At 42.0% G+C, this 27,343-nt stretch overlaps 1 protein-coding gene across 1 annotated transcript in view; it reads left to right on the top strand.

Annotated features, from left to right (window-relative positions):
- The window catches only part of carns1.L (carnosine synthase 1 L homeolog), a 64,737-nt gene extending 39,123 nt beyond the window's left edge, over positions 1-25,614 (top strand). The window contains exons 6-10 of the mRNA XM_018225586.2: positions 8,143-8,344; positions 8,810-8,895; positions 9,153-9,384; positions 22,080-22,363; positions 23,914-25,614. Of these exons, the coding sequence (XP_018081075.1) occupies positions 8,143-8,344; positions 8,810-8,895; positions 9,153-9,384; positions 22,080-22,363; positions 23,914-25,338 (2,229 nt within the window). The 3' untranslated portion in view covers positions 25,339-25,614. The remainder of the gene's footprint in view (positions 1-8,142; positions 8,345-8,809; positions 8,896-9,152; positions 9,385-22,079; positions 22,364-23,913) is intronic.
- The last annotated feature ends 1,729 nt before the right edge of the window (positions 25,615-27,343 follow it).

The following is a 27,343-nucleotide window of genomic DNA, read 5'->3' as shown; positions in this document are numbered from 1 at the left end:
TGCAAATCGCCAGAACAGCACCACCAGAGTTCAAGTCCCGGGCTGATCCTGACATTACCCCCCCTTGAGGATCGACCTCTGGGCGATCCCAGGATCAAATGGTCCCCCATCCTTTTTAGTCCAAACACTGGGGAAATGGACAGAAGCCTCGCTAGAAACAGAAGCGTGAACAGGTCCTTCACCAGGATGGGAAAACAAAACAATGAAGTCGCTGGGGTCAGGAGCCAGATCAGGAACATTGGCAGAATTAGGAGCCAAGATATCACAGCCAGAGTTGGAAGCCAGGACATGAAGACAGACAAGACCAATACAGGCACCCATTACAGGTGGCGGACCAGGAGCTTGTACACCCATCACGGGTGGCAGACCAGGAGCATAGGCACCCACCACGGGTGGCGGACCAGGAGCACGGGCACCCATCACGGGTGGCGGACCAGGAGCACCCATCACGGGTGGCGGACCAGGAGCACGGGCACCCATCACGGGTGGCGGACCAGGAGCACGGGCACCCATCACGGGTGGCGGACCAGGAGCACGGGCACCCATCACGGGTGGCGGACCAGGAGCACGGGCACCCATCACGGGTGGCGGACCAGGAGCACGGGCACCCATCACGGGTGGCGGATCAGGAGCACGGGCACCCATCACGGGTGGCGGACCAGGAGCACAGGCACCCATCACGGGTGGCGGACCAGGAGCACAGGCACCCATCACGGGTGGCGGACCAGGAGCACAGGCACCCATCACAGGTGGCGGACCAGGAGCACAGGCACCCGTTAGAAACAGGAAGAGGCAAGCCAGGACAGCAATACCACCACTTACAGCAATAGACCTGATAGAGACAGGATTAACCGCCCTACCAGGTCCAGTAGCAGGGAAAGTGGAACTATCCAGGGCAGGCAGGTCCTCAGGCCAGGGCAAACAGGTCCTCGGGCCCGGAGGCCAGGGCAAACAGTACAGAAACTGGCTCAGGAAGAAGCAGTCGTCTGGGAGCTGGCACGGGAACGGAGTCCGGCTGGGCTGCAGGCACGGAGGCTGGAACCGGCTGGGCTGCAGGCACGGAGGCTGGAACCGGCTGGGCTGCAGGCACGGAGGCTGGAACCGGCTGGGCTGCAGGCACGGAGGCTGGAACCGGCTGGGCTGCAGGCACGGAGACTGGAACCGGCTGGGCTGCAGGCACGGAGACTGGAACCGGCTGGGCTGCAGGCACGGAGACTGGAACCGGCTGGGCTGCAGGCACGGAGACTGGAACCGGCTGGGCTGCAGGCACGGAGGCTGGAACCGGCTGGGCTGCAGGCACGGAGGCTGGAACCGGCTGGGCTGCAGGCACGGAGGCTGGAACCGGCTGGGCTGCAGGCACGGAGGCTGGAACCGGCTGGGCTGCAGGCACGGAGACTGGAACCGGCTGGGCTGCAGGCACGGAGACTGGAACCGGCTGGGCTGCAGGCACGGAGGCTGGAACCGGCTGGGCTGCAGGCACGGAGGCTGGAACCGGCTGGGCTGCAGGCACGGAGGCTGGAACCGGCTGGGCTGCAGGCACGGAGGCTGGAACCGGCTGGGCTGCAGGCACGGAGGCTGGAACCGGCTGGGCTGCAGGCACGGAGGCTGGAACCGGCTGGGCTGCAGGCACGGAGGCTGGAACCGGCTGGGCTGCAGGCACGGAGGCTGGAACCGGCTGGGCTGCAGGCACGGAGGGCTGGAACCGGCTGGGCTGCAGGCACGGAGGCTGGAAACGGCTGGGCTGCAGGCACGGAGGCTGGATCCGGCTGGGCTGCAGGCACGGAGGCTGGATCCGGCTGCCTTGGCATGGTAACGGGCACAGGCAGCTTTCAGGGAGCCGGCACAGGCAGCTTTCGGGGAGCCGGCACAGGAGCGAGGACTGGCTGGGAAGCCGGCACAGGAGCGAGGACTGGCTGGGAAGCCGGCACAGGAGCGAGGACTGGCTGGGAAGCCGGCACAGGAGCGAGGACTGGCTGGGAAGCCGGCACAGGAGCGAGGACTGGCTGGGAAGCCGGCACAGGAGCGACGACTGGCTGGGAAGCCGGCACAGGAGCGAGGACTGGCTGGGAAGCCGGCACAGGAGCGAGGACTGGCTGGGAAGCCGGCACAGGAGCAGGTGGCTGGAGAACCGGCACAGGAGCAGGTGGCTGGAGAGCCGGCACAGGAGCAGGTGGCTGGAGAGCCGGCACAGGAGCAGGTGGCTGGAGAGCCGGCACAGGAGCAGGTAGCTGGAGAGCCGGCACAGGAGCAGGTGGCTGGAGAGCCGGCACAGGAGCAGGTGGCTGGAGAGCCGGCACAGGAGCAGGTGACTGAAGAGCCGGCACAGGAGCAGGTGACTGAAGAGCCGGCACAGGAGCAGGTGACTGAAGAGCCGGCACAGGAGCAGGTGACTGAAGAGCCGGCACACGAGCTGGAGACTGGAGAGGGTGCTGGGAAACTGTAGAAAAACGAATAAACTGGGGTTCAGGTCTGAGAGAAAAAGAGGGTGACCTGGGTTTGGCAGCTGCCACAGGAGCAGAAGGTTGTGGAGGAGACAAGGGCCCAAAAACTGGAAGTGGCCGATCTGATACAGGCCAGATAGCAGTTTGTAGTTCATCTTCATCCGAGTCTAGATCCTCCCAGTCCTCATCGAAGACTGAATCCTCCCAGTCATCATCGGAGACAAAATCCTGCCAGACATCATCAGTGAAATGAATGGCGTCTTCTGCCTTATCCTCTCCATCCCAAGGGAGTTGCAGTTTAACAACAGAGTCAGAAGGCATGGAGGGCTTTCCCAAAGGCTTCTTGCAGTTAGGCTGAGTCATTCTGTAACGTTCACAGAGAGGAACCGCTGTAACCGAGGATAGCCACTCCAAGGGGAGTGGATATGGTGGGAGCCCAGGGGTGTAGCCATAGGTAATTGTAGGCTAAGACATGATGATGATGAAGTAATAGTAGGTTTATTTATCGAGGTATCCAGATGGTGAGGGAAAAATGGGGAACACAGGAACAAAGGTACTCACTCAGGAAACAAGGTAACAAGGTTTTCAGGAACTAGGCATACAAGGTTTTCAAGGTTCAGGTTCAGATTCAGATTCAGATTCGCAGGTCAGGAACAAACAATACATTCAATGACTCAGCCCTGAGCAAAGCTTAGGGCGGGGTTTATAAAGGGAAGGTGATTAGGAATTGGGAAACGAGGTGGGTGGATAACAGGCAGATTACCAGAAACAATAGACACAATAGTTCAGGACCAGTCCCGAGAGCCCCCAGTGGCTCATGAGGCAAGTGCTGCAAATCGCCAGAACAGCACCACCAGTGTTCAAGTCCCGGGCTGATCCTGACACCCTCTTTCCAAAGTTATGGTAGTGGAGAGTGCTCCATTTACTAGGACTCTCGCCTGCGGATGTGCATACAACGCTCTGATCCATGCCCTGAATCTCAGGCCTATATTATAGCGGGCTAGCGCCTCCCATAAATAATCCCAGCTAACTGTATCAAATACCTTAGCGGTGTCAAGTGATACTGCCACTCTTTGTCCTTTGTTATCATGCATAAGTGACAGATTGGTAAATAGGCGTCTTAAGTTAATATTGGTGGACTTGTTTGGCATAAAGCCTGTTTGATCCGAGTGAACTAGCTCTTCTATAATTCCTTTAAGAGAGGATTTTGGCAAAGAGTTTTAAATCACAATTTATGAGCGAAATGGGTCTGTATGAGTCACACTGGTCAGGTGGCTTACCAGGTTTGGGGATTAGAGTGATGTACGCTTGGTAGCAGGATTCTGGGAGTATCTTATCCTGAGTGATGTCATTAAACCAAATACCTAGTTTAGAGCTGAGAACATTACTATGGGCTTTGTACCATTCACTGGGGATACCGTCAGGGCCAGGGGTTTTACCCGGTGGAAGATCAGTGATTGCTTTATCTATCTCCTCTTGACTAATATCCACATCCAGTTGGGCTCTCTGCTCATCAGTTAGATGGGGGAATACAATACTATTCAGGTAATCTATGAGTTCTGGCAAAGGCTTAGCAGATGGGGCAGCATAGGTGGATTGGAAATATTGTCTGAAAGTATTTGCAAGTTCTTGTTGTTCTGTGATTAAATCTCCATTGCTATTTCGAACACCTCTAATCACTGTACATGAAAGAGCCCCCCTAGCCAGCGCTGCCAACAGTTTCCCATTTTTGTCACCTTTATCAAACCAAGCTGCATTTTTATAAAGTTCTTTCTGTGAGTATTCATCCACATATAACAGATCAAGTTGTCTCTGAGAGTCCGCTATTTCAGCTTTTGCGGCTGCTGTGGGGGATTCAACCATAGCCCTCTCTGCCAGAAGTAATCTAGATTGCGCTTCCGTTACTTTTGAATCAATCTGTCTCCTAACTGATTTAATGAGTGCAATATACGTTCCCCTTACATAGGCCTTGGCTGCATCCCATACCACCAAGTCTGACGCCGTGCCCTCATTAGTCTCCCAGTATTGAGTCAGTGCCACTGAAATTTTTTCAACTATGTCTGGATGTTGTATCCACTTTGGGGGGAGTCTCCAAAGTAAGTCTTGGGGTTTAGAGTTGCCACCAATGCACAATAGTATAGGTGTATGGTCTGAGCAGACCCTGGGCAGAACTCGTACTTCCCCCAGTATTGGTAGTATCTCATTAGTGACTAGGTAAAGATCTATGCGAGAAAGGGCTCCCGTAGCTGCTGTATAACATGTAAATTGTTTGAGTTGTGGGTTCTTCCAACACCACGCATCCACCAAGCCCAATGTTTCTACCCAGTAAACAAAGGAAAGAGAGTCATGAGGATTGGGCTTAAGCCTGTCCGTGGTCGGATCAAGCACCATATTAAAGTCACCTGCCCATACCGTAGGCTTTTGGACAAGCTCTGTTACCTTCAGTACTATTTCATTAAGTAAGTGTAAATCTGCCGGAAGGCGGAAGATAAACGTTAACTATTATATAGGACGTTCCCCAAATTTTAGCTTGGAGTATTAAATACCTGCCAAATCTATCAGTGGAAAGGCTTTCAATTTGTAAATAAAGGGATTTTTCGAATAAGGATGGCCACTCCCCTGGAGTGAGTAGAGTATTCGGAGGTGTATACTGCAGCTACCCAGTGGCGCCTAAGAGCGCGTACGCGCTGTCCAACTAAATGGGTTTCCTGGAGAAGAATGAGGTCAGCGCCAGACTTTTTTACAGTGTCAAGTATAACAGACCGTTTGATCCTATCATTCAACCCTCTCACATTCCATGTCAATACCTGAAACTTGTTACTCGCCATCATAAGATGATATTACATATGATCGAGGAAGCATTTTGGAGTAGCCCCGAGGTTCAGGCCCGTCCGTATGAAGTCCCCAATACAGAAATACGTTTTGGTACCCTATATACCACAAGTGACCCTTGAGACAAAGATAGGAAAAGGAGAAAAAAGGTGAAAAGACATTAAATAGACAGCAAGCATTTCCCAAAAACCTGATCCCCCCCTCCCGGTATCCTCCCCACAACCTGAAGATACATACATCTCCAACATATTAACCAACTAGGGTAGGGTCTGAGTTACGTCCAAGCAATGCCCAGTCCAGAGAACTGAACCATAGATCAAGTTAACACCTTAATCGTGCTGATCAATAAGAGCCAATAAAGGAGTAGTCACTTAGATCCTGCACTGCTATCCACGAAGAAGTGACAATGGGTGTAGTCGCTCCTATCGGTCGCAGCAACTGGCATAGTGGTAAAGTCCTGGTGTATCACTACTAGAGGTCCATAAGGAGAGAAAGAAGGAATGTCTTGCCAGCGTCGTGATCGACTTCCCTTTTCCGGGAAGCCCGTGTCGGGGCAAAGTATCTGTGCCTGAAAAGTACATGAGTACCCCCTTCTATAGCTTGCTCAGGCTCATGCAGTCCGCACAACGTAAGATTCCCAGGAATAAACACCATCAGCAGAATTACAACAAATGCAACTGTGGGAAGGAACTTCACTTCCAGTAACTATTGACCCAACATAATGTCACTAACAGTAATGAGCTTGGCTACTGGTAGTTAACACCAAATATTAGAAAATCAACTGGTAGTTTAGGTGTTGTCGAAGCATACTATACCAGATCACCAGCAGGGTTCTTCTTTAAGCCTCAAATTCAAGTGACACATGAAACTGTAGATGCTAACGCTGCGGACTCCGTGGCAGGGACGCCCTGCAATCCAACCAGTCGGCAACCGCTTCAGGTTTATTGAAGAAGACAGAACTGTTGCCATCGAGCACCTTAAGTTTGGCAGGAAACAACATTGAATACTGAAGACCTGTGTCCCTCAGCCTTCTCTTGACACCTTGAAAGGAGCTCCTCTTTTATTGAACTGCAGTGGAGTAGTCCGGGTAGAGAGATACTCGAGCCCCTTCAAACAGTATGTCCCCTTTATTTCTTGCTGCTCTGAGGGCTGCATCTCTGTCTCGATAATTGAGGAGTTTAATGAGGAACGCCCTAGGAGGAGCACCAGGAGGCAGGGGCCTTGTGGGGACTCTGTGTGCCCTCTCAACTACAAATTGTGCAGAAAAGTTCTCACGGCCCAGTATATCTTTGAGCCAGTTCTCTATAAAGAGCTCTGGGTGAGTGCCTTCCACACGCTCAGGTAGGCCTAGGATCCTGACATTAGACCGTCTCTGCCTGTTCTCCAGGTCCTCTATGCGGTCCATTGCTGTTATCAGGCGCTCTTTTACCAGCGTTATGTCCCCTGGAACTCTCACCATGCGGTCCTCTAGCCCTCCTACACGTTCCTCCTGCAGCCCAGTGCGTTCTCTTATGGCCTGCATATCCTGTTTGATAAGCGACAAATCCACCTTAAGCTCCTCGATCTTAGAAGTAAACGTGGCAGCGAGCGTGGACTGGCACTGTGTTATAGCCGTCAGCAGGTCAGCAGGCGAGGGAACCGCTGGAGCAGGGCCAGGAGCCGGGTCTTTGTCCTTTACCGGCAATGCTGTGGGAGACCGCTCTGGAGTGCGTGGTGAGGCAGCGCCATCTTGGTTTGGTACGCGAGCAAACTGCTCGAGTCTTGCGGCCGCATCAGGCTTGGTTTTGAGCGCCGTTCTGCGCATCGTCGTGCACCGTATTATCAGCAGAGAATTTAGCGTCAGGTTTGAGCAATTTCAGCCTCTGCAAGGCGTAAAAATGGGCTAACAGGATGGCAGCGGTTCGGAGCTCTCAAATAGTGCGTGCAGCTAGGTCGCCATCAGGCCACGCCCCCCCCCCAGTCATTTGGACTAAAGTATCACCTCTATGCTAATGACACCCAACTCTACTTGTCTACTCCTGCCATCTATCTTTCTGTCCTTTCCCAAGTTACAGATTGTCTCTCTGTGGTCTTCTTCTGGATGTCACAGCGCCACCTGAAACTGAACCTTTCAAAAACAGAACTCTTTATATTTCCTCCAAGATCTTCCTCAGTCCCTCAGATATCACTCACAGTAAACAACACCATCTTTAATTCCACCACACGCGCAAGCTTCCTAGGAGTTATCCTAGACTCGCATCTGTCTTTTTCACCACACATCCAAACACTTGCAAAATCTTGCCGTATTCAACTGCGCAACATTGCCCGAATATGACATATCTCAGTCAACCAAAACACTTATTCAATCTCTTGTCATCTCCTGCCTTTATTACTGCAACCTACTCCTCGCAGGTATTCCAATAAGTAACCTTTCACAACTCCAATCTGTTCTAAATGCTGCTGCTCCCATATGCATGTCCCGTCACTGGCTCCCAATCTCCTCTAGAATCAAATTCAAACTACTCACACTTATCTCCTTCTTTCCAAACTTTCAAACTGTCCTTAAATACCCACCTGTTTAAAGAAGCTTATTCAATGTATCTTAATGAATACTTGCTGTAACATGTCACAAAATCGTTTCTAAAATCCTAATGTCTCAATTGTACCCTTACCTTTAGTTTGTATTTGTAGGGCCCTATAATCCTATTGTACTCTGTAAACCCTTGTTTGTTATCCACCATTTATTCCCTGTTTGTTATAACCAAGGTAAAGCACTGGGTATTTTGTTATAATGATGATGATTATGACATGTTTTTTTCTTTTATTGATTGCTGTGACAATTGTAGGTCTATGTACCTCCCTCTTTATTGGCTTTTGTTGTCCTACTTAGGTAGTAATTAAAGTCTGTGGCCCCCGATGGAGAGAATCCTTTGCCACAGATTTCTACCCTTGTGATCCAGTCCCAGTATCAGAAACTGTGCTGAGACTTGTGGGAATGCTCCATGAAGGACAAGCAATTTTATTAGAGGGGTTTATACACACCATGCCTCCACGCAGAGTTCGTCCACTACAGCCTCCCCCCATCATACCACGTAAGCAAGGGGGTCTTATAGGGAGAAGAATTCTGCAGAATTAAAGTAAGGGTTATAGCCTTTTATTCTGTCTCTATTAGCCAATCTTTTATTTTCTACACTTAAATTAATGTATCACTGTCTCTTCAGGTTCTCTTGTTTCTTACCTTTTTTCTTGAACTTCATTAAAAATCACTCTTTAGTTCCTTACTTTTCTTAATTTTTCTGTCCACTTTTCATATTTCTCTGTTGGTCCTTTCTTTTTACTTTACTTTAAAGTGGCTTCATTGTATAATGAGTGGGGGCTATGTATTTCTTAATCATGCCACATGTTCAGCAGTGTGATCATTTCTATTCACACTATTGAAAGGTGGAGCCTATCTATTTCCTCAATCTATGCTTCTATTATACCTTTTGTCCACTTCTACCTCCCCTAGCATATCCCTCTCTCTTTTCCTGTATTACTGTCTCTGCCCCCCCCCCCAGGCTGCTCCGTCCGTCCCTCAGAGCTGGCGATTCATCTCTGTGCCGTTGTCTGCCGATCACGAGGAGACCAACCAATCCTCAGCAAGGTAACAGGGTTGTCCCGTCCTCTGGAGGCCTGTACTCAATATATAAAATCTCATACTGAGGCATTTTGAAGAGAGAAGTCCTTTACTTCTCTCCGATGATGCACCTTTGGTCTCACAGGATATGTTCAATGGCTTGATGGTCCTCAGATGACAGATGGACTGTATAGTTTCTCCTTGGTAGATTATCTTGTTTTTATGTTGTGTTACTGTATGTTTCGTTAATTTATTGCCCAGAGATTTGGTGTTGCTTATTTTAGGTTATATGCACCGTTGGCCGGGCAGAAAAGCCTCTTCATCATCGATTTGCCCTGCCTCAGTCTTTGGAAACTACCCTTGAAATGTGGGGAGTGACAGATAAGAGTCAAAAAGAAGACATCTGGGTTCAAGTAAAAAAAACAGCAGAGAATACAATGAGAGTAGTAATGGAGGAGGAAAAAAAAATGACATCTGAGGAACGGGGAGGATGGAAGGCACAGACTGACATACTAGGTGAGCATTTTAAGAATAAATTATGATTTACTGGAGCAGGGGACCAATAGATAGCAGAATATTGCTCATAAACAGCACTGCTAGATCATCTTCCTGGACGCTTTCCATTTAATTGCGGAGTAAATTTTTTTATTTCACATAGCACATTTCTGGGAAAATGATTAAAAACACTTGTAATGGTAAGTTGTGACAAGAAGTAGACCCCAAGCACAATTTATGACACTAGTGCATACAACAAGAGTGTACAAAACATTTTTTACTCATTCAGGTAATTCACTATTACATAGGTATGTACCCTTGGCTTAGCATTATAATAATATTACTAATTCATTGTTTGGCAATACATTCACAATATAGCAAAATCTTAAAATATACATATATACACATACAGTATCTCTTTATTGCCAGAACTTATTTCTGTGTGCACAGTCAAACATCAACATATGCTGTAGCTGTATTAAATAACCTGCACTCTTATTGATGAAAATAATATGAATTTCTTAAGCATAACTACTATGTGTGTCTATTCCCTTATTACTCCCTTAGTGTGAAATTGGCATCATATGACATCATAAGTTCATGACCAAATCCATTTTCAGTTAAGACTAATTCTGAGGTAATTTTAAAAAAAATTATTTAACACCATGTCACCTGGGCTCATTTACAAATGCAGATTAAGAATGCACTTGCAAGTGCAGTCACACTAAAATGTTGAGCTTATTGACACCATACATTGATTATCCTTGAGTACTTCTTGCACTCCTTGTACACTCCTTGCACACTCTTGCCTGTGCCATTTCATCCATCCTGCCTTTTCTGCTGAATCATGTGCAGGGCCGCCATAAGAAATCAAGGTGCCCCATACAACAACATTTTCGAGGCCCACTGGGCCCCGGGCCCCACCCACCCCAGATCCCCCCCACCCCAGATCCCCCCCACACCACACAACATTTAAAATATCACACAGACATCAGTGCTAAAAATGTAACCCCCCACACACACAAGTTATATAAAGCTATTGATGGTCAGGGCCCCCTCATAAGTTAAAAAAAACTGTGGTGCCAGGGCCCCCCTTAAAAGTTTTTTTAAAAATTGGTGGTCAGGGCCCCCGTACAAAGTAAAAAAAAAAAAATTGGTGACCAGGGCCACCCTATAAGTTTAAAAAAAACATTGGCGCCAGGACCCCCCTTACAAGTTAAAAAAAATTGGAGCCCCAAAGAATATTTTTTAAAAAAACATTGCCGCCAGGGCTCCCCTTACAAGTTAAAAAAAATGGGGCCCAAAGAATATTTTAAAAAAAACCATTGGCCTATAGAATATTAAAATTATACATTTGTGGCCATTTCGGCGTTGTCAAGGGGTCCCCAGCTCTTTTGAAAGTGCAGCACTGCCGGGCCCCCCTTCAGGCCCAGGCCTGGGACACATCGGGACACTCTGATGGCGGCCCTGATCATGTGTAAGTGCACCTATTGACACAAATGGCCCTTCCTCTGCCATATTCAGGGTGGCATACTGAGCACCAGAAGTGAAAAAACCCAACTGTGATTTGCAGTTTGCATCCAGGCCCGGATTTGTGGAAAGGCCACCAAGGCCACCAAGACAGAGTTGTGTATTTTGCTTCAACACTTCTTCCTGTTACAGTTAGAGTTGTAGTGTTTCTGGTCAGGTGGTTCAAGGCAAGAGATGTAAAAGGGCAATATTTACTTAAACATATATTCCAGTTTGGTAAGATTCTTTAATATGCCACTTAATATGATATAAACTATCTGATGATTAAGTATTAATTTTGGGGGTATAGTTTTCCTTTAAACAGGACAAGGAGACCCAAATCTCCATAGATCGCCACATAGAGTAGCAGGCAGTAGGCCAGGGTGTCCACAGAATGTTCTGTGCTGCCCTCAAAACTTCACCACAAAAGAGTTAATTTTACTAAAAAAGAGAGATAAAAAACGTAATATTGAATATACCAGGACTTGGCTCATTCCACGCTGCCTGCTCAGAGAGGTTGTCTCCCTTCTTACATACCTTCTTATTGTGGAACTCAGGCTTTGGGATATTCATAGCTTTATGAGCTCTGCAATAACACCAGCAGACTGCATAGCTTCAGCTTATACTATCTGCCAGATAAGTGACCAGGCTGCTATAGCTGTGGTCTCTGTTTTCTGTTTTGCATATGCTGGCCCCCAAAGCTGCCTTACATAGTGATGACCACTCTAGTACAGCTGACCAGGTTTTGGCACTACATCCCCATTCACAAAGCTCCAGTCATGGAAATCCCTAGATTGTTAAGATTGTTCTACATTTGTTAAAGTAATATGAAGGACACATATTGCTTGTTGTGCTTCTCATGCTTGTATAGTTCTTTATGCTTAAAGGAATTGTTCAGTGTAAAAATAAAAACTGTGTAAAAAGATAGTCTGTGCAAAATAAAAAATGTTTCTAATATAGTTAGTTAGGCCAAAATGTAATGTATAAAGGCTGGAGTGAATGGATGTCTAACATTATAACCAGAACACAATTTCCTGCCTTTCAGCATTTAGCATTTTCAATGAGATGGAAACATTTATCTTTATATAATTATCCCCCCCCCCGTTCAGTTCAACTCCCTCCCGGCCCCTAATTGGGAATAATATATGACTAGCAAGTATTATGCCCTTGATTGTATTACTTATAGTGCAGCATCAAAGATGTTCACAATTGTAATGTATTTGTTCTGTACTTGGGATGGGTGTGGTTAATTCCAGGCAGGGGAGGCTGAGACAACACAAATAAACTCCTATACCTCTTATTTTGGGCCAAGAGATACAAAGCAGAACCATGTTACCCTCTACTGATCCTGAAAAAACATTCGACAGGGTAAACTGGACGTATATGTTTAGTTTTTTCCCTAGGAATGGGCCCCATGATGTCAATGTGGCTTTCATCCCTATACAACACTCCCACAGCCCACTTAAAATTTAATGGCATGTTATTGGGCTCTTTTTATATATATATGTAATGGCACAAGACAGGAGAGCCTACTATCCCCAATCTTATTTGTACTAGCTTTAGAACCATTACTGTCTCAGATGATAGCACTATACTATACTGATGACATTGTTTTCCCTAACTATTTCATCTATCCCAGCCCTTAACCAGGAATTTCATACCTTCTGTAAACTTTTAAATTTTAAAAACTACTTCTCCAAATCTCTTGCCCTAAATATCTCCGTTCCTATAGACACCATTCAGTTTATATCATATGGCTTTCCTTACAAATGGACATCTTACCCACTTACCTACTTGGGTCTTCAACTTACCAAGGACATATCTAACTGTCCTGAACTACATTATGTCTGAAATTTAAAAAGACCTAAATCAAGAATACCCAGAGAAACAGTTCAACTTAAACCATTCACAAAAATGGACCACCTAAAATTTCCACAAATTGCACACACCTTTGAGCAATATTACCACCTTTTGAATTTGTATAAGCATGGTATTCTACTTTTCTACAAACTGCTTCAATTACCTACTAAGTGGGCAACAGTAACATATATTAACACTTGGTCCAGAGAACTGAATATTCAGCTAGAGGAGGTACAGATTGAAAACATGCTTTCAAAACTACTTTAAAGCTTAAGATGTTGCCAAATAGAAGCATTGAACTATAAGATATTGACAAGGTGGTACTATATACCCTCCAAGCTACAACATCGACAGTATACAAAAATACAAACACTGCCACTTAGCGGCTACGTAGCAGATGAGATTCAATAGTGAAAAATGTAAAGTCAGGCACCTGGGATGTAAAAATATGCAAATACAAAAAGAATAATCTTGCACACACCTGCACAAACAAGCAGGTGGTACCTTTGATTCTTATGTAAAATATGCAAGACACTTATACACTTAATGGGACTGCACTAGGCAAATCCATAATGGCAAAGGACCTTGGAGTCCTTGTAGATAATAAACTTAGCTGCAGCAAGCAATGCCAGTCAGCAGCTTCAATAGCAAACAAGGTCTTGAGCTTTATTAAAAGGGGCATACATTTGAGGAAGGAGGGGGTTATTCTGCGACTATACAGAGCATTGATAAGGCCCCATCTAGAATGTACCATGCAGTTTTGGTCTCCAGTGCTCAAATGGGACATATTTGAATTAGAGAGCGTCCACTGGCCAAGTTGGGGTTGTTCATGCTGGAGAAGAGGCGCTTAAGGGGAATATGATAACTATGTATACATATATAAGGGGATCGTACAATAACCTCTCTAATGTTTTATTTACCAGTAGGTCCTTCCAGCTGACAAGAGGGCACCCATTCTGATTAGAAGAAAAGGAGGTTCTGTCTAAATATTTGAAAGGGTATTTTTTTTACAATGAGAGCTGTGAAGATGTGGAATTCTCTCCCTGAATCAGTCATACTGGCTGATACATTAGATAGCTTTAAAAAGGGGTTGGATAGCTTTTTAACAAGTGAGGGAATACAGAGTTATGAAAGATAGCTCAAGTTGATACAAGGACTGGTCCGATTGCCATCTTGGAGTCAGGAAGGAATTTTTCCCCTCTAAGGCGAATTGGAGAGGCTTCAAATTGTTTTTTTTTTGCCTTCCTCTGGATCAGCTAGCAGTTAGGTAGATCATATGTAGGCTTAAAAGGTTGAATTTGATGGACGTGTGTCTTTTTAACTAAAGATACTATGTTACTATGTTACAAATGGCAGATGTTGGTGCTGTAACAAGTAAAAGGGTACCTTGGCACTAATATACCCACATATCCTGTATACAGTATGTCCTGTTATTCCACAGTCCACAGCCAGTTTCATCCTACATATACAGCTTAAAGCCTCATCTGTTGAATGCAGCAAAACTTTTAATCCTCCCAACATTGGAAATCTACATACAGCCCTTCAATTAAAGATTGGTTTTATGAAATCTCATATGAGATTTGCAGATAATTATCTGCTTATACTTCAAAACAATACTCTTGGCTCAGATGATTTTTCTTTTAAAAAAACTGATTTAATAGATGGGCCTGGATTTCTTCTTTTTCCCTTCCCCACACTCTATCTATATCCTGCTCTCCTTCAACATATCTATGCCCTCTACCATATCCCACCTGACAGGAGCTAACTCAGGAACCATACCTAAACTTATGTGTTACCAATGATTGTTTGTATTTACTATACTGTATATCCTTTTGTTGATTTTCTCAATAAAGCTGTTTTAACAAATTATGGGATAACATGCTGCACCAAAGGTAAAAAAAATAGATTTCTATCCAGAATTCCAGCTTGCACAATGCACTTGCAGTTGCAAATGAGCCCTACAGTGCGTTGTCACTGTGTTATCAGTCATAAACAATTTTCTTCTTTAAAACAAAAACTATTGCTTGTTATTTATCTATCCATAAGTAAATATATAAATATAAATATATATATATATATATATATATATATATATATATATATATATATATATATATATATATATATATATATATATATAAACAAGTCCCAAAGGTGCACTCCGTTTCCTGTGTAAATGCCCGGGTGCCAGCAAACATTTAATGGTTTATCTGCAGGAATAGCGACACTCACGGGACTCTTCTGAAGCTTAACAAATGTGATACTTTATTGGAGACTCATATATATATATATATATATATATATATATATATATATATATATATATAGTGAATAAAGGATATTATAAGTTACCGAGGAGTTTCATGACCATATAAAAACACGAGGCCGAAGGCCTCGTGTTTTTCTACAGGTCATGGAACTCCGAGGATATGTGAGGTAACTTCTAATATCCTCATATTTTGCAACTGGGGGTTTATTATAATACACAAATTTCAGTGAGTCATGACAGAAATGACATCAGAACTCACCGTTTATAACTGATGACATCAGAATTCACCGTTTATAAGGATATAATTTATAATATATTCATGGCTTTTGTGTATTAGATATATATATATATATATATATATATATATATATATATATATATATATATATATATATATATATATATATTGTATATATATGTAGAAGCAGGATCAGCACACTTTGTTAGTAGTGAAAATGTGATTGTTTATTCCACAAAAAGAATCATTTTATCCAACGTTTCAGTTCCACCTTCTTCAGCAATATAAAACCAAAATGTTATTTCACAACCAAAATTGTAACTCTATTTTTTTCTTATTACTTTTTCTCAACCTACTGTAAGCATAGTAAATCCATAAACAATTTATGTGTTAGTCAATGTTATCGCTTGCTAAAAAAAACAGCTAATCCCCTCTTGAAGTTATCAAATGTGCCAGTGGAGAGAATTCCACTTCTGAGCTCTTACTGTAAAAAAACATGCACTGAATATTATGGTAGAGGCTCCTATCTTTTAATCTGAATGGATGCCATTGTGTCTGCTGGAAGGACCTACTGGTAAATAAAGAGCTTATTATAGGGTCTATGTATATCCAGAATGCTCAGGACCTTCCAGATGAGGGATCTTTCCATAATTTGGATATATATATATATATATATATATATATATATATATATATATATATATATATATATATATATATATACCTCTAACAATCCGCTAGTAGTGAGTGCACACTGGGAACCATTCAATAGATTTATTTAAAACTTAATTTTATTTGAAAGTTAATTAAAAAACAGGCCGACGGTTCGACCTTTATTTATATATATATATATATATATATATATATATATATATATTTATATATATTTATATATATATATATATATATATATATACACACACACACACACACACACACACACACACACACTATAAATCTGCTAAAAATTATTTAAACATTAAGGGGCCCATTAACTTAGCTCGAGTGAAGGAATAGATTAAAATTGAATTTCAAATGGTTTTTTTTGGCTACTTCGACCATTGAATGGGCTACTTCGACTACGACTTTGAATAGAACGATTCGAACTAAAAATCGTTCGACTATTCGACCATTCGATAGTCGAAGTACTGTCTCTTTAAAAAAAAAACTTCGACCCCCTAGTTCGCCACCTAAAAGCTACTGAAGTCAATGTTAGCCTATGGGGAAGGTCCCGATAGGGTTAGCTATTTTTTTTTTGGTCGAACAAAAATAGTTCCATCGACGGATTAAATCCTTCGGATCGAATGATTCGAAGGATTTAATTGTTCGATCGAACGAATATCACTAAATCCTTCGACTTCAATATTCGAAGTCGAAGGATTTAACTTCGACAGTCGAATATCGAGGGTTAATTAACCCTCAATATTCAACCTTAAGTAAATTTGCCCCTCAATAAACTCAATAGGATTGTTTGTTTTTTTTTCAAAATATTTTTATTAAACAAAAATAAAATACTTTCATAGAAGTGTACATCATTTTCACTTTTAACATAATATATCTTAGTATGCATAAGAGTACATTACTGTATAAAACACAGATGAAAATTATCCCCTGTTAACAATCACTCATAATGTGTTATCTTGTAGCTGAAGATCTTATACTGCTTCCAGATTCTTGTGTAATCAGCACTATAAGAACAAGTAACATAAAACTCAACACGGCTACACATACAAATGAGTTTCTGAGTACAAGAAATAACATATATAATACATAATACCCTGGTTAGAAAGAGCAAGGTGGTTCGCATAGCAATCTAGATCTAGTTGGCAAGACATAAAGAAGGTAATGTGGGAGGCTAAACGTGTCAACTAGTAATCACTTTTTGGGTGACATCCCAGTTACTCCATATGCTATTAAAGTGGTCCACTGTGTCATTAAGCAGGGCCGTTAAAAAGTCCATCCGTCTTACATAGTGGATCCGATTTAACAACTCTTGTTCTGATGGTGGGGATGTCCCTTTCCACTTACTGGCTATGCAGCATGTAGCTGCTGATAGAATAGAGTTTGCCAGTCTCTGCATCGGAGTTGTGATCCTAGGTATCTTATCCCCTAAGACAAATATAATTGGATCCTTGGGTATAGTTGACAAAAGCACTTTGTTCAACCATTTACTTACAGAGTCCCAGAAGCCTATAATCACCAGGCACATCCAGAAAATATGTAAGATATTACCCTCTCCTTAACCACATCTCCAACATGTGGGGGAGGAATTTTGAGGAAACAATTTATTCAGCAGTGCCGGTGTATGATACCACCGCATTTGCAATTTGTATATATTTTCTTATATAATAGTGCATATAGGACTTTTTGTTGCATTCTCCCACATTCTCTGCCATCTAGGCAAATCTATTTTACATTGCAGATCAGCTTCCCATTTTTTCATGTAAGCATGTGGATGCGTTTCCAAATCAGTCATGTTCAACATAGTACCACCTAGATGTTAACCCTCTTTGAATATAACCTAGACGGCATAGTGCTGATAATGGTTCAATAGGAGGGAGTATGCCCTTAGCAACATTAGTCAAAATAAAATGTCTCAGTTGAAGATACCGAAATCTCGAGAGTTTACTCACCCCTGTGTCTAAATTACAGTCTTGATAACTTTTTATCTTCCTAGTAAGTGGATGAAATACTTTAGAGAGTTGAAATAAATTAACGGTCAAGTTAGGAGATATAGTAGTATGGTGCAAGTTCGCTGACAAATCTGGATTACCCCAAAGAGGTAACAGTGGTGGTATTGTAGGTAGAAGTTTATGTTTTGCTATTGTTCGTTGCCACAATGTTAGCTTATGAAACGTCGGCCTTAATAGAGTAGGGTAGCATGGAGGTTTATGTGTAGTCCACAGGTAATAAGCCAAATGTGGAGTATTACAGTATGATAATTCCAAAGACGCCCACCCAATCCATTGCCTGTTTAAGTTGTGCCGCTTTATAATAATTTGTTAAGTTTGGGATTGCCAGTCTTCCCTGCGTTTGATGGGCGAACAATGTGTGGCGTGCTATACGGTATCTTTTACCCGTCCATACAAAGTTCATTATAGCCCTTTGTAGTTTGTCTATTGCTGCTTTCGGTACCATTAATAGGATTGTTTTTACCTCCAAAAAGGATTAATCATATCTTAGTTAAGATCAAGTACAAAGTTCTCCTGTTCTCCAACGTAACCATTCCCTCCTTGACAAATCTTTCTTTATAACTGTTATAAGGTGTTATGCAATCAATTTCATAGATTGGAAAAGCCTTGCATTATTTAATCAAGCTTTTCCTCAAGCCAATTTATAGCTAGAGATTGGTATATCCTGTTTCTTTGATACCAACATTTCTGCTTTATCCTGGTCTAAAACTGGCCATACATTATAAGATCTGCTTGTTTGGTGAGGTCACCAAATGAGTGGATTGTTCACCAATATGACCACCTTAAGTTGGGGAAATATTGTACTGATCTGATCATCTGATCGATTGGCTCTTAAGACAACAATCGGATTATGGCTGATGCTAAGCCAGTAGTCAGATGGATGACCGCATCAGCATGCAGATGCAGACCTCGATCCACTTGGGCAATCAAGCTTGCTCAATTAATATCTGGACAATTTTAAACCAAATATCAGTTAAGCAAGGCCTCTCCACAAATCCAGGCCTGCAGCCCCATACACAGGCAGATAAATTGCCAAATTGGCAGCTAATATCTGCCCATGTATGGCAACCTTTAGGCTGCTCTGATGCTAGTCCTATGGATATTCCACAATAAATGAAACTACACGGGCATTTCATTATATATACCACATTTGTGGTTGCACATGTCATTCTTTGCCTAGTTTCATATTTATTTCCTGTCTGTGGGTGTATGTACCGAATACCCGGACAGACAACAGAAAGCATGATCCAACAACATATACATTTATGCCCATGTACCAATACATGCAACGGGAGGTGATCAAGGTTAAATTTTGTTAAAACCACAAGGGGCTTGATACAGTTAAGATGAAATTTTTTGAATTAATAATTTAATACGTTAACTGAATGGAGGGAAAAGCAGTACAAATGACAAATAAAGAGGTAAAACCTAGACTGCAAAATCAACAGTCAGTTAATATTTTGACAAGTGTCTTATGCACACAGATATATTAACAGAAATGTAACAAATGACAAGTAAGTATTTTTATTTCAAATAAGGAAATGATTTATGATTAGTAACACATAAGATGTTTTTTATGACCAGTGTAAATTATAAAAAATGCCCAGCAGAGACCTGCAGCTACCCCCTTAAATAGAGTGCTGTCTGTGTTTTTATCTGGCGTGAGATGCACAGCCATTTTGCAGGGCAAAAGTTCTGCCTGGGGGAAAAGTCCATGACCCTTATAGTGACAAACCATAGTGACACTATGGGGCATATTTATCATTGGTCGAATTTTGAAATAGAAAAATATTTTTTTGGCCAAATAGGTCCGTTTTCGATCTAATAGGTCCGTATTCGGCCGAAGTAATAGCGCATTCGATCGAATGTGAATCAAAGTTTTTCCTAAAAATAATAGGTTCTAGGAGGTCCCCCACAGGCTAAAACAACAATTCAAATAAGAAAGATAATAGCCGGAGAGTACGTAATTTTTCAATTAAAAAGTCATCTCTTTATTCGCAGAAATTACTGCACAACTTGTTTCGGCTACAACAGCCTTCATCAGGTGCACCTGATGAAGGCCGTTGTAGCCGAAACATGTTGTGCAGTAATTTCTCTGAATAAAGAGATGACTTTTTAATTTAAGAATTACGTGCTCTCCGGCTATTATCTTTCTTATTTGGAAATATTTGCACTACGGCATTGGGTTTGCAGCACGTTGAGAAGCACATTTACACTGATGATCACACAAAGGACTATCCTATTTATGATTTGATAAAACAGCAATTCAGCAGATTTTAGATGGCGAATGGTCGAAGTCGAATTATTCTCAAATGTGAATCGAATTTGGACTATTTCCTAGACAAAGTACACAAATATATAGCTTGAAATTCTAATTTTTTGAATTCGAAAATTCTCCTCGACCTTTGATAAATCTGCCCCTATGTGGTGGAAATGGGTCTGAATTATTAATCTGAATTATTTCAGAATGGAATTTAAATAAAATGGTATTCAGGGTGAAAGGAATGAAATAGGCAAATAAGCATTACTTTATAATAACAATGTTTTTATGTTATGCAATATACATAAATTTATCCCTGTTTGTTCTCTGGGTCTCATAATAAAAAATTAACATAAGTCAGGCACTTCTAGACGTTGGTCAGCTTCGTAGGAAAACTATGCCTTGTGAACAAGAACATAGCTAACTTAGCCAGCTTGTAACATTATTTCATTGTTCAGATCCAGGAATGCAGAGACTGTTAATAGACAGACGGGTACTTCTTTTTAATAGCAATTATTTTTACAAACATCTAGAGAAGTTTAATTGCTTTCCAAAGATATAATGGTTGCCCTTTTATTTATCACCACTGGGATCATTCTTGAATGTAGTTAAAATGGTAGGAGTTACAAAATGGAACTGACCACTGCTCCTGCTTAAACTATTGCAAAAAAGAAGGCTGTGGTCACCAACAATTTTAAATAATTACAGTAGGTACAGGTGGAATGAGAGTGTGACCACAATAAAGACAAGAATTATTCTGTGCTTGTCTCTATCAATATACCATGGGAAATAAATCATATTGTGCATAAAGTTATCTGAAATGCCCATTTTAAACAATACATGGAGTGTTTGTCTATATTTTGCATTATTTTCAACCTACCAACTGCATTAATGTCAGACTTTGTTTTACCAATTATAGTATTTCTTAAGAAATGACAAGGAATTCTGAATTCTTTAATATTCATAAATGCACTTGGTCTGTGGCCTCTTGAGAAAAATTGACTATAGAGAAATATACTTCAAGACAAATATACTTTATCTGGGTGCATCATATAAGGAGAAATATAGCAATAATCTGCACATACTGTGTTACTGCAAAAAATAAAACAAATCTACACTATATGGTCAGTGATATCCAAACAACTATCTCTTCAATGTCTCATTCCCAACCCAAGGGTATTAATATGAAATTAGTTATCCCTTTACTGCTTATATAGTTTTACTGTTCTGGGAAGGCTTTCCACTAGATTTAGAATCCTTGTAGGATTTGTTTCCATTAAGCCACAAGTACATTAGTAAGGCTAGGCACTGTTAGGGATCAGACTGGCTCATAGTCAGCATTCCAATTCATACAGCAGCTGTTCATCTGGGTCAAGGTCAGAGCTCTGTACAGGACAGTCAAGATCCTCCACTCCCATCTCAGCAATCCAATTCTGTACAGACTTCAATCTGTGCATTGGGTCATTTGTGCTTTCCTGAAACTGTTGTATGCTCTTTTGGGCAGGGCCCTCTTTACCTCTTGTACTTATTATTGGTGGCTTTTGTGTTTTCCTGTATGTTTAATATTAACACCAATTTATTGTACAATGGTGTGAAACATGTTGGCATTTTATAAATACATGTTAATAATAGCAATAGCCCAGCCAATCAATAGAAAAAAACCCTAGATCATTATTCCTTCTGCATCAAACTTTACTTTCAGTTTGTTAGTGCTCTCCCCCATCAGACCATCAGATGATATAAGGTGATTTAGCACTACATCTCCACTGCTGCAGACTCCAATCATCCTTTACACAACCTTTAAATGATTATCCTGACACTTTGCACATGGTGATGACCCTCCCCTTCGGCTTCATTTTTTCACTGTTTTATTCTCCTAAATTTTAGGTGTGGATTTCCTGCTTACAGTAGTAGACTATACGGTCACCCCTGTGATTATTGGTGTAACAGCAGACCTTTGTCTGGAAATGTGTGGAATCCAGGAGTGTCTTCTAGGAAATCTAGCAGCATGTGGGCCCATCCATGTAAATTCTGCAACAGAACCTTTAGTTGAGACAATGCTTCGACGCTCCATGAGTTATGTGATGGAAGAGAAAGAAGTGCTGGTGATTGGAGCTGGGGGCATTAGCAAAAAATTTATATGGGAGGCTGCTCGCAACTATGGGATTAAGGTGAGAAATCACACTATGGAGGTTATCTACTAAACTCCCAATATATCTAATTTTTTTATTAAAAAAAAAAAACACAACCAAACTCTCATGCCCAATTAGATCTTATTTATTAATTTAAAAACTCAAATTAATCGAATAGGGAAAAAATCCGATACAATCGTGCAAAACCCCAAATGGTTCAATATTTTCAGACTATGTTTCCAAATTGATTGATTTTTTGGGGGCTTTTGCGCCAGAAACCCCGATTTTCTGGCTAAATCCAATGCAAACCATGATAACTTGAAATTGATATTGGCGCCTCTCCCATTGACTTATAAGGGACCTCTACAAGTCTGAGATGGCGAATTTTCGGAATCAGGCATTTTGCAGCATAAAGGTATAATTTAAAAAAATGTAGGTTTTTTTCCACAAATTTGAGTTTTTGCCCCAAAAAGTCCGATCAGATAAATTCGAGGTTTAGTTAATAACTCCCTATATGTCATTTCCTTAGCAGGACATCCAGATAATCTTATATGACTGTCCTTCACTGATGGCATTACTCTCAAAGCTCAGTGTTTTGTATTTTTTTGAACATTTTAGAAATCGATCCATAAGTCTGCCATAAGTTTCTGATTCTGGTGTTAAAATATGTTAGACCATTATAAAGTTGATAAAATTACTAAAAAGACTTTTGACTTTGAAGAAAAATTAATTGAATCTTTGTTAGTAAATTATATAACCAGCGTATAAGGGTATTTTTGGGTGGGGCTCAGAACAGATCATAACCATCATCATTTAATATTCATTGCCATCATTTAGACTGTTATGAAACATCTGCAATCTTTGGAACTTCCCTCTAATAAGTAGAGGGTTCCTGAGAAATCACAAGCTTACCTCCATTGTGTAACTATAGAAAAAGAACACCCAGTAACCTAGTGTGCCACTGATAAGTCTAAGGGTAAGGCCATACTGTGCGTTTTGGGGAGATTTGGTCACCTGGCTCGTCTTTGCGGCGACCAATCTCCAAAAACGCCTTCCCTCACTCTGCGCCGGGTAAAATGAAAAAAAAAAAACCGCAGACGCTTATTACATGTGGCGGTTCGTTTTCCAGAGTCGGCCTTCGGGTGATTTCAGAAAATGAACTGCCGTGTGTGATTAGCGTCGGTGTTTTCTACTTTTAGCCTGCGCAGAGTGAGGGAAGGCGTTTGGGGAGATTGGTCGCCGCAAAGACGAGGCGATTAGTTGCCAGGCGACCAAATCTCCCCAAAATGCCCAATGTGGCCTTACCCTAAAGTTATTTTTTTCTGTTGAGGTCTTGTAATACAAGCACCACTTATGTTCCCTGTTTTCAGTCTGTTTCAAGTGCAGTAAGAAAAAGCAGAAATAAATATTTTAAGGTAAAAACTGAGGGGATCCTTGATCACTATACTGTAACCAGAAGAGCAGCTATCATCATGTTAAAAATAATCTTTTAGTTTAATGAAAATGTATACTCATTCGTCTCCTGACCATTTTGCTAGGTGTCTTTTATGTATATTGATCACTGTATAACTTAAGTATCTTTCCCTTAGATCCATCTGGTCGAATCTGATCCTGGACATTTTGCCTCATCTCTTGTGTCATCATTCATCCATTATGACTTTGAAGACCACTCTCTTGATGAAATCCATGCCCAAAATGTTTTGTCTATTGTCAGGGGAAAAGGTCTGCAACTCTCCGGTTGCATGGCATTCTGGGATGAGTGTACAATCTTAGCTGCTATACTAAGTAACTCATTGGAACTCCCAGGTCCACCCCCCAGTGCAGTGAGACTCGCAAAACTCAAGACACAGACACAACTTCGCCTACTTTCTTTGAGTTCACCATCTCCCCCTTTCCCTTGTCCTGGGGCATTTGCTGTGCCATGTTTCTCCTTGGGTCCTGAAGCAGGTGGTTTGAAAGTTGCAGAGTCAACTCTTTCATATCCTCTTGTAGTAAAACCAGAATCTGGAGCAGGAGCTGTTGGCGTAAAGCTTGTTCAGGATGGGGAAGAATGCAGGACATTGATTAGAAAAATGGGTACAGGTTCAGGAGCCTGCAATACATGTGAAGGGGCAAACAGTAATACAGGAGACATTAAAACATGTCAGATTGTAGAGACTTGCAAGGCAAAAGGTATAGCTTATACATCAGAATTAGAAGGGTCTTGTAAATGGAAAGCAGAAGAAATCCTACAGCAAGGAATGAGTAGATATAGCAAAATGGAGAATGAAGCCCCCCTTGCTGAATTAGGAGAAGGAGGTACACAGTCTTCTCCGAACCTGCTCCTTGCAGAATACATAACAGGCTCTGAGCATGATGTAGATCTAGTTCTAGGTTCTAATGGAAGGCTATTGGCTGCATATGTGTCAGATAATGGGCCAACCTTACTTCCAGGGTTTACTGAAACTGCTGCTGCTCTTCCATCACGCTTAGGCCCTGAACAACGGTGTCAACTTGTACAAGCTGCTGCGCGTTGCTGTAGGGCACTAGGGTTGTTCCCTGGTGTATTCAATGTAGAATTAAAACTCAATGATTGTGGACCACGACTGCTGGAAATTAATCCCCGTATGGGCGGTTTTTACCTGCGGGACTGGATTCAGCGTGTTTATGGCACAGATCTTGTGATGGTAGCCCTGGCATTGTCATGTGGATTAGAGCCAGCACTACCTGCAAGTGGTGCACGTGAAAGTGCAGTGCTTGTTGGGGTAATGTGCACAGGTGAAAGTCATGAGGAAGCTTTGCGCAGTACAGCAAGGCCAGAGAGACTGGCAGAGCTAGATCATGCTGGACTCATTCGTTTTAACCGCCTTGAAGGTGGTCCAGAACGTGGTCCTGATCAAGAGCCGTATGGGAATGTCGCCTGTGAGGGAAAACGGCAAAGAGAGGCTAGGGAAAGGCTGTTAGGGGTTTGTGCTGCACTGGGACTGAATTCTGAGGAGTATCCAATTGATTATATAACAGGAGAATTCCAATGAACACCAAGAATGAGTTGAGGGGGGATGAATGAATTTATATTGAATACAAATTTAAAGAAGTTTAGAAATAACAGGGGAGGGTGACATGATGGGTGAGTCAACTGACTTGCTTAGGATGCATGGAAAATGTCAGAAAATGGTATAGATGTAAAAAATGTAATGAATTGCCCATATTGCTATTCTGTTCTTTTCTGTAGTGCTCTCTTTATCTTAATGCACTCTTAAGTAGTATGGTATGGTTTTTACTTATTCAAATAAAGCTGTACTGTCTAATAACAATGTGTATATAAATTGTCAAGTATTGCATATACCCATAAAGATAGATGTTACCGGTCCCACAACAAAATAGTTTTTGGGACCCTTTAAACTTTAGGAATAATACATTTTTCATAAACATACTTTGGAGCTGCTTATCAGTAAGTGCACTGGTTGCCTCCTGGACTTCCAAGCAATCACAGAGTATGATTTAGGGGCCGATTCACTAAATTCGACAATTCAACAATTCATATCTGTTTAATAATGGTCATATGTTAGATAACACCAAGATGACTGATATAACACTGTTAAGCAGGTTTCTCCTCTTGTATTTCTAGTTTAATGTAACTGTATATCTATTATTAACTGACTACTGTATACTATGGGGCCGATTCATGAAGCTCGAGTGAAGGATTCGAAGTAAAAAAACTTCGAATTTCGACATATTTTTTGGGCTACTTCGACCATCGAATAGGCTACTTTGACCTTCGACTACGACTTCGAATCGAAGGATTCGAACTAAAAATCATTAGACTATTCGACCATTCGATAGTCGAAGTACTGTCTCTTTAAAAAAAACTTCGACCCCCTAATTCGGCAGCTAAAAGCTACCGAAGTCAATGTTAGCCTATGGGGAAGGTCCCCATAGGCTTTCCTAAGTTTTTTTGATCGAAGGATATTCCTTCGATCATTGGATTAAAATCCTTCGAATCGTTCGATTCTAAGGATTTAATCGTTCGATCGAAGGAATAATCCTTCGATCGTACGATCGCAGAATTTGCGCTAAATCCTTCGACTTCGATATTCGAAGTCGAAGGATTTCAATTCCTAGTCGAATATCGAGGGTTAATTAACCCTCGATATTCGACCCTTAATGAATCAGCCCCTTAGTGTCTTATATAATTACTGGTTTATAGTTGTGTGTTTTGATTGTGTGTGTGTTAAGGGGCAGATGTATGAAGGGTCGAATATCGAGGGTTAATTAACCCTCGATATTCGACTAGGAACTAAAATCCTTCGACTTCGAATATCGAAATCGAAGGATTTAGCGCAAATCCTACGATCGAACGATCGAAGGATTATTCCTTCGATCGAACGATAAAATCCTTCGAATCGAACAATTCGAAGGATTTTAATCCAACGATCGAAGGAATATCCTTCGATCAAAAAAACTTAGGCAAGCCTATGGGGACCTTCCCCATAGGCTAACATTGACTTCGGTAGCTTTTAGCTGCCGAAGTAGGGGGTCGAAGTTTTTTTTAAAGAGGCAGTACTTCGACTATCGAATGGTCGAATAGTCGAACGATTTTTAGTTCGAATCGTTCGATTCGTAGTCGTTGTCGTAGTCGAAGGTCGAAGTAGCCCATTCGATGGTCGAAGTAGCCCAAAAAACACTTCGAAATTCGAAGTTTTTTTAATTCGAATCCTTCACTCGAGCTTCATGAATCGGCCCCATAGTATACAGTAGTCAGTTAATAATAGATATACAGTTACATTAAACTAGAAATACAAGAGGAGAAACCTGCTTAAATGTGTTATATCAGTCATCTTGGTGTTATCTAACATATGACCATTATTAAACAGATATGAATTGTTGAATTAAACTTTAAACAGCACAATTTTTTCGGTGTCCAGTACTAGAACGTTATATTTATTGTGTACAAAGGCATTGCATCATATCACTTGCCAGACAGCACCCTTTCAGACATTTCAGTTCATTAGTGGCAAATTGAAATGTATAATACAGGTA

Source organism: Xenopus laevis, chromosome 7L, assembly GCF_017654675.1.
Source record: "Xenopus laevis strain J_2021 chromosome 7L, Xenopus_laevis_v10.1, whole genome shotgun sequence".
Classification (NCBI taxonomy): Eukaryota; Metazoa; Chordata; class Amphibia; order Anura; family Pipidae; genus Xenopus; species Xenopus laevis.
The sequence above is the reverse complement of the archived record's forward strand: the minus strand, read 5'-3'. Positions and strand labels throughout refer to the sequence as shown.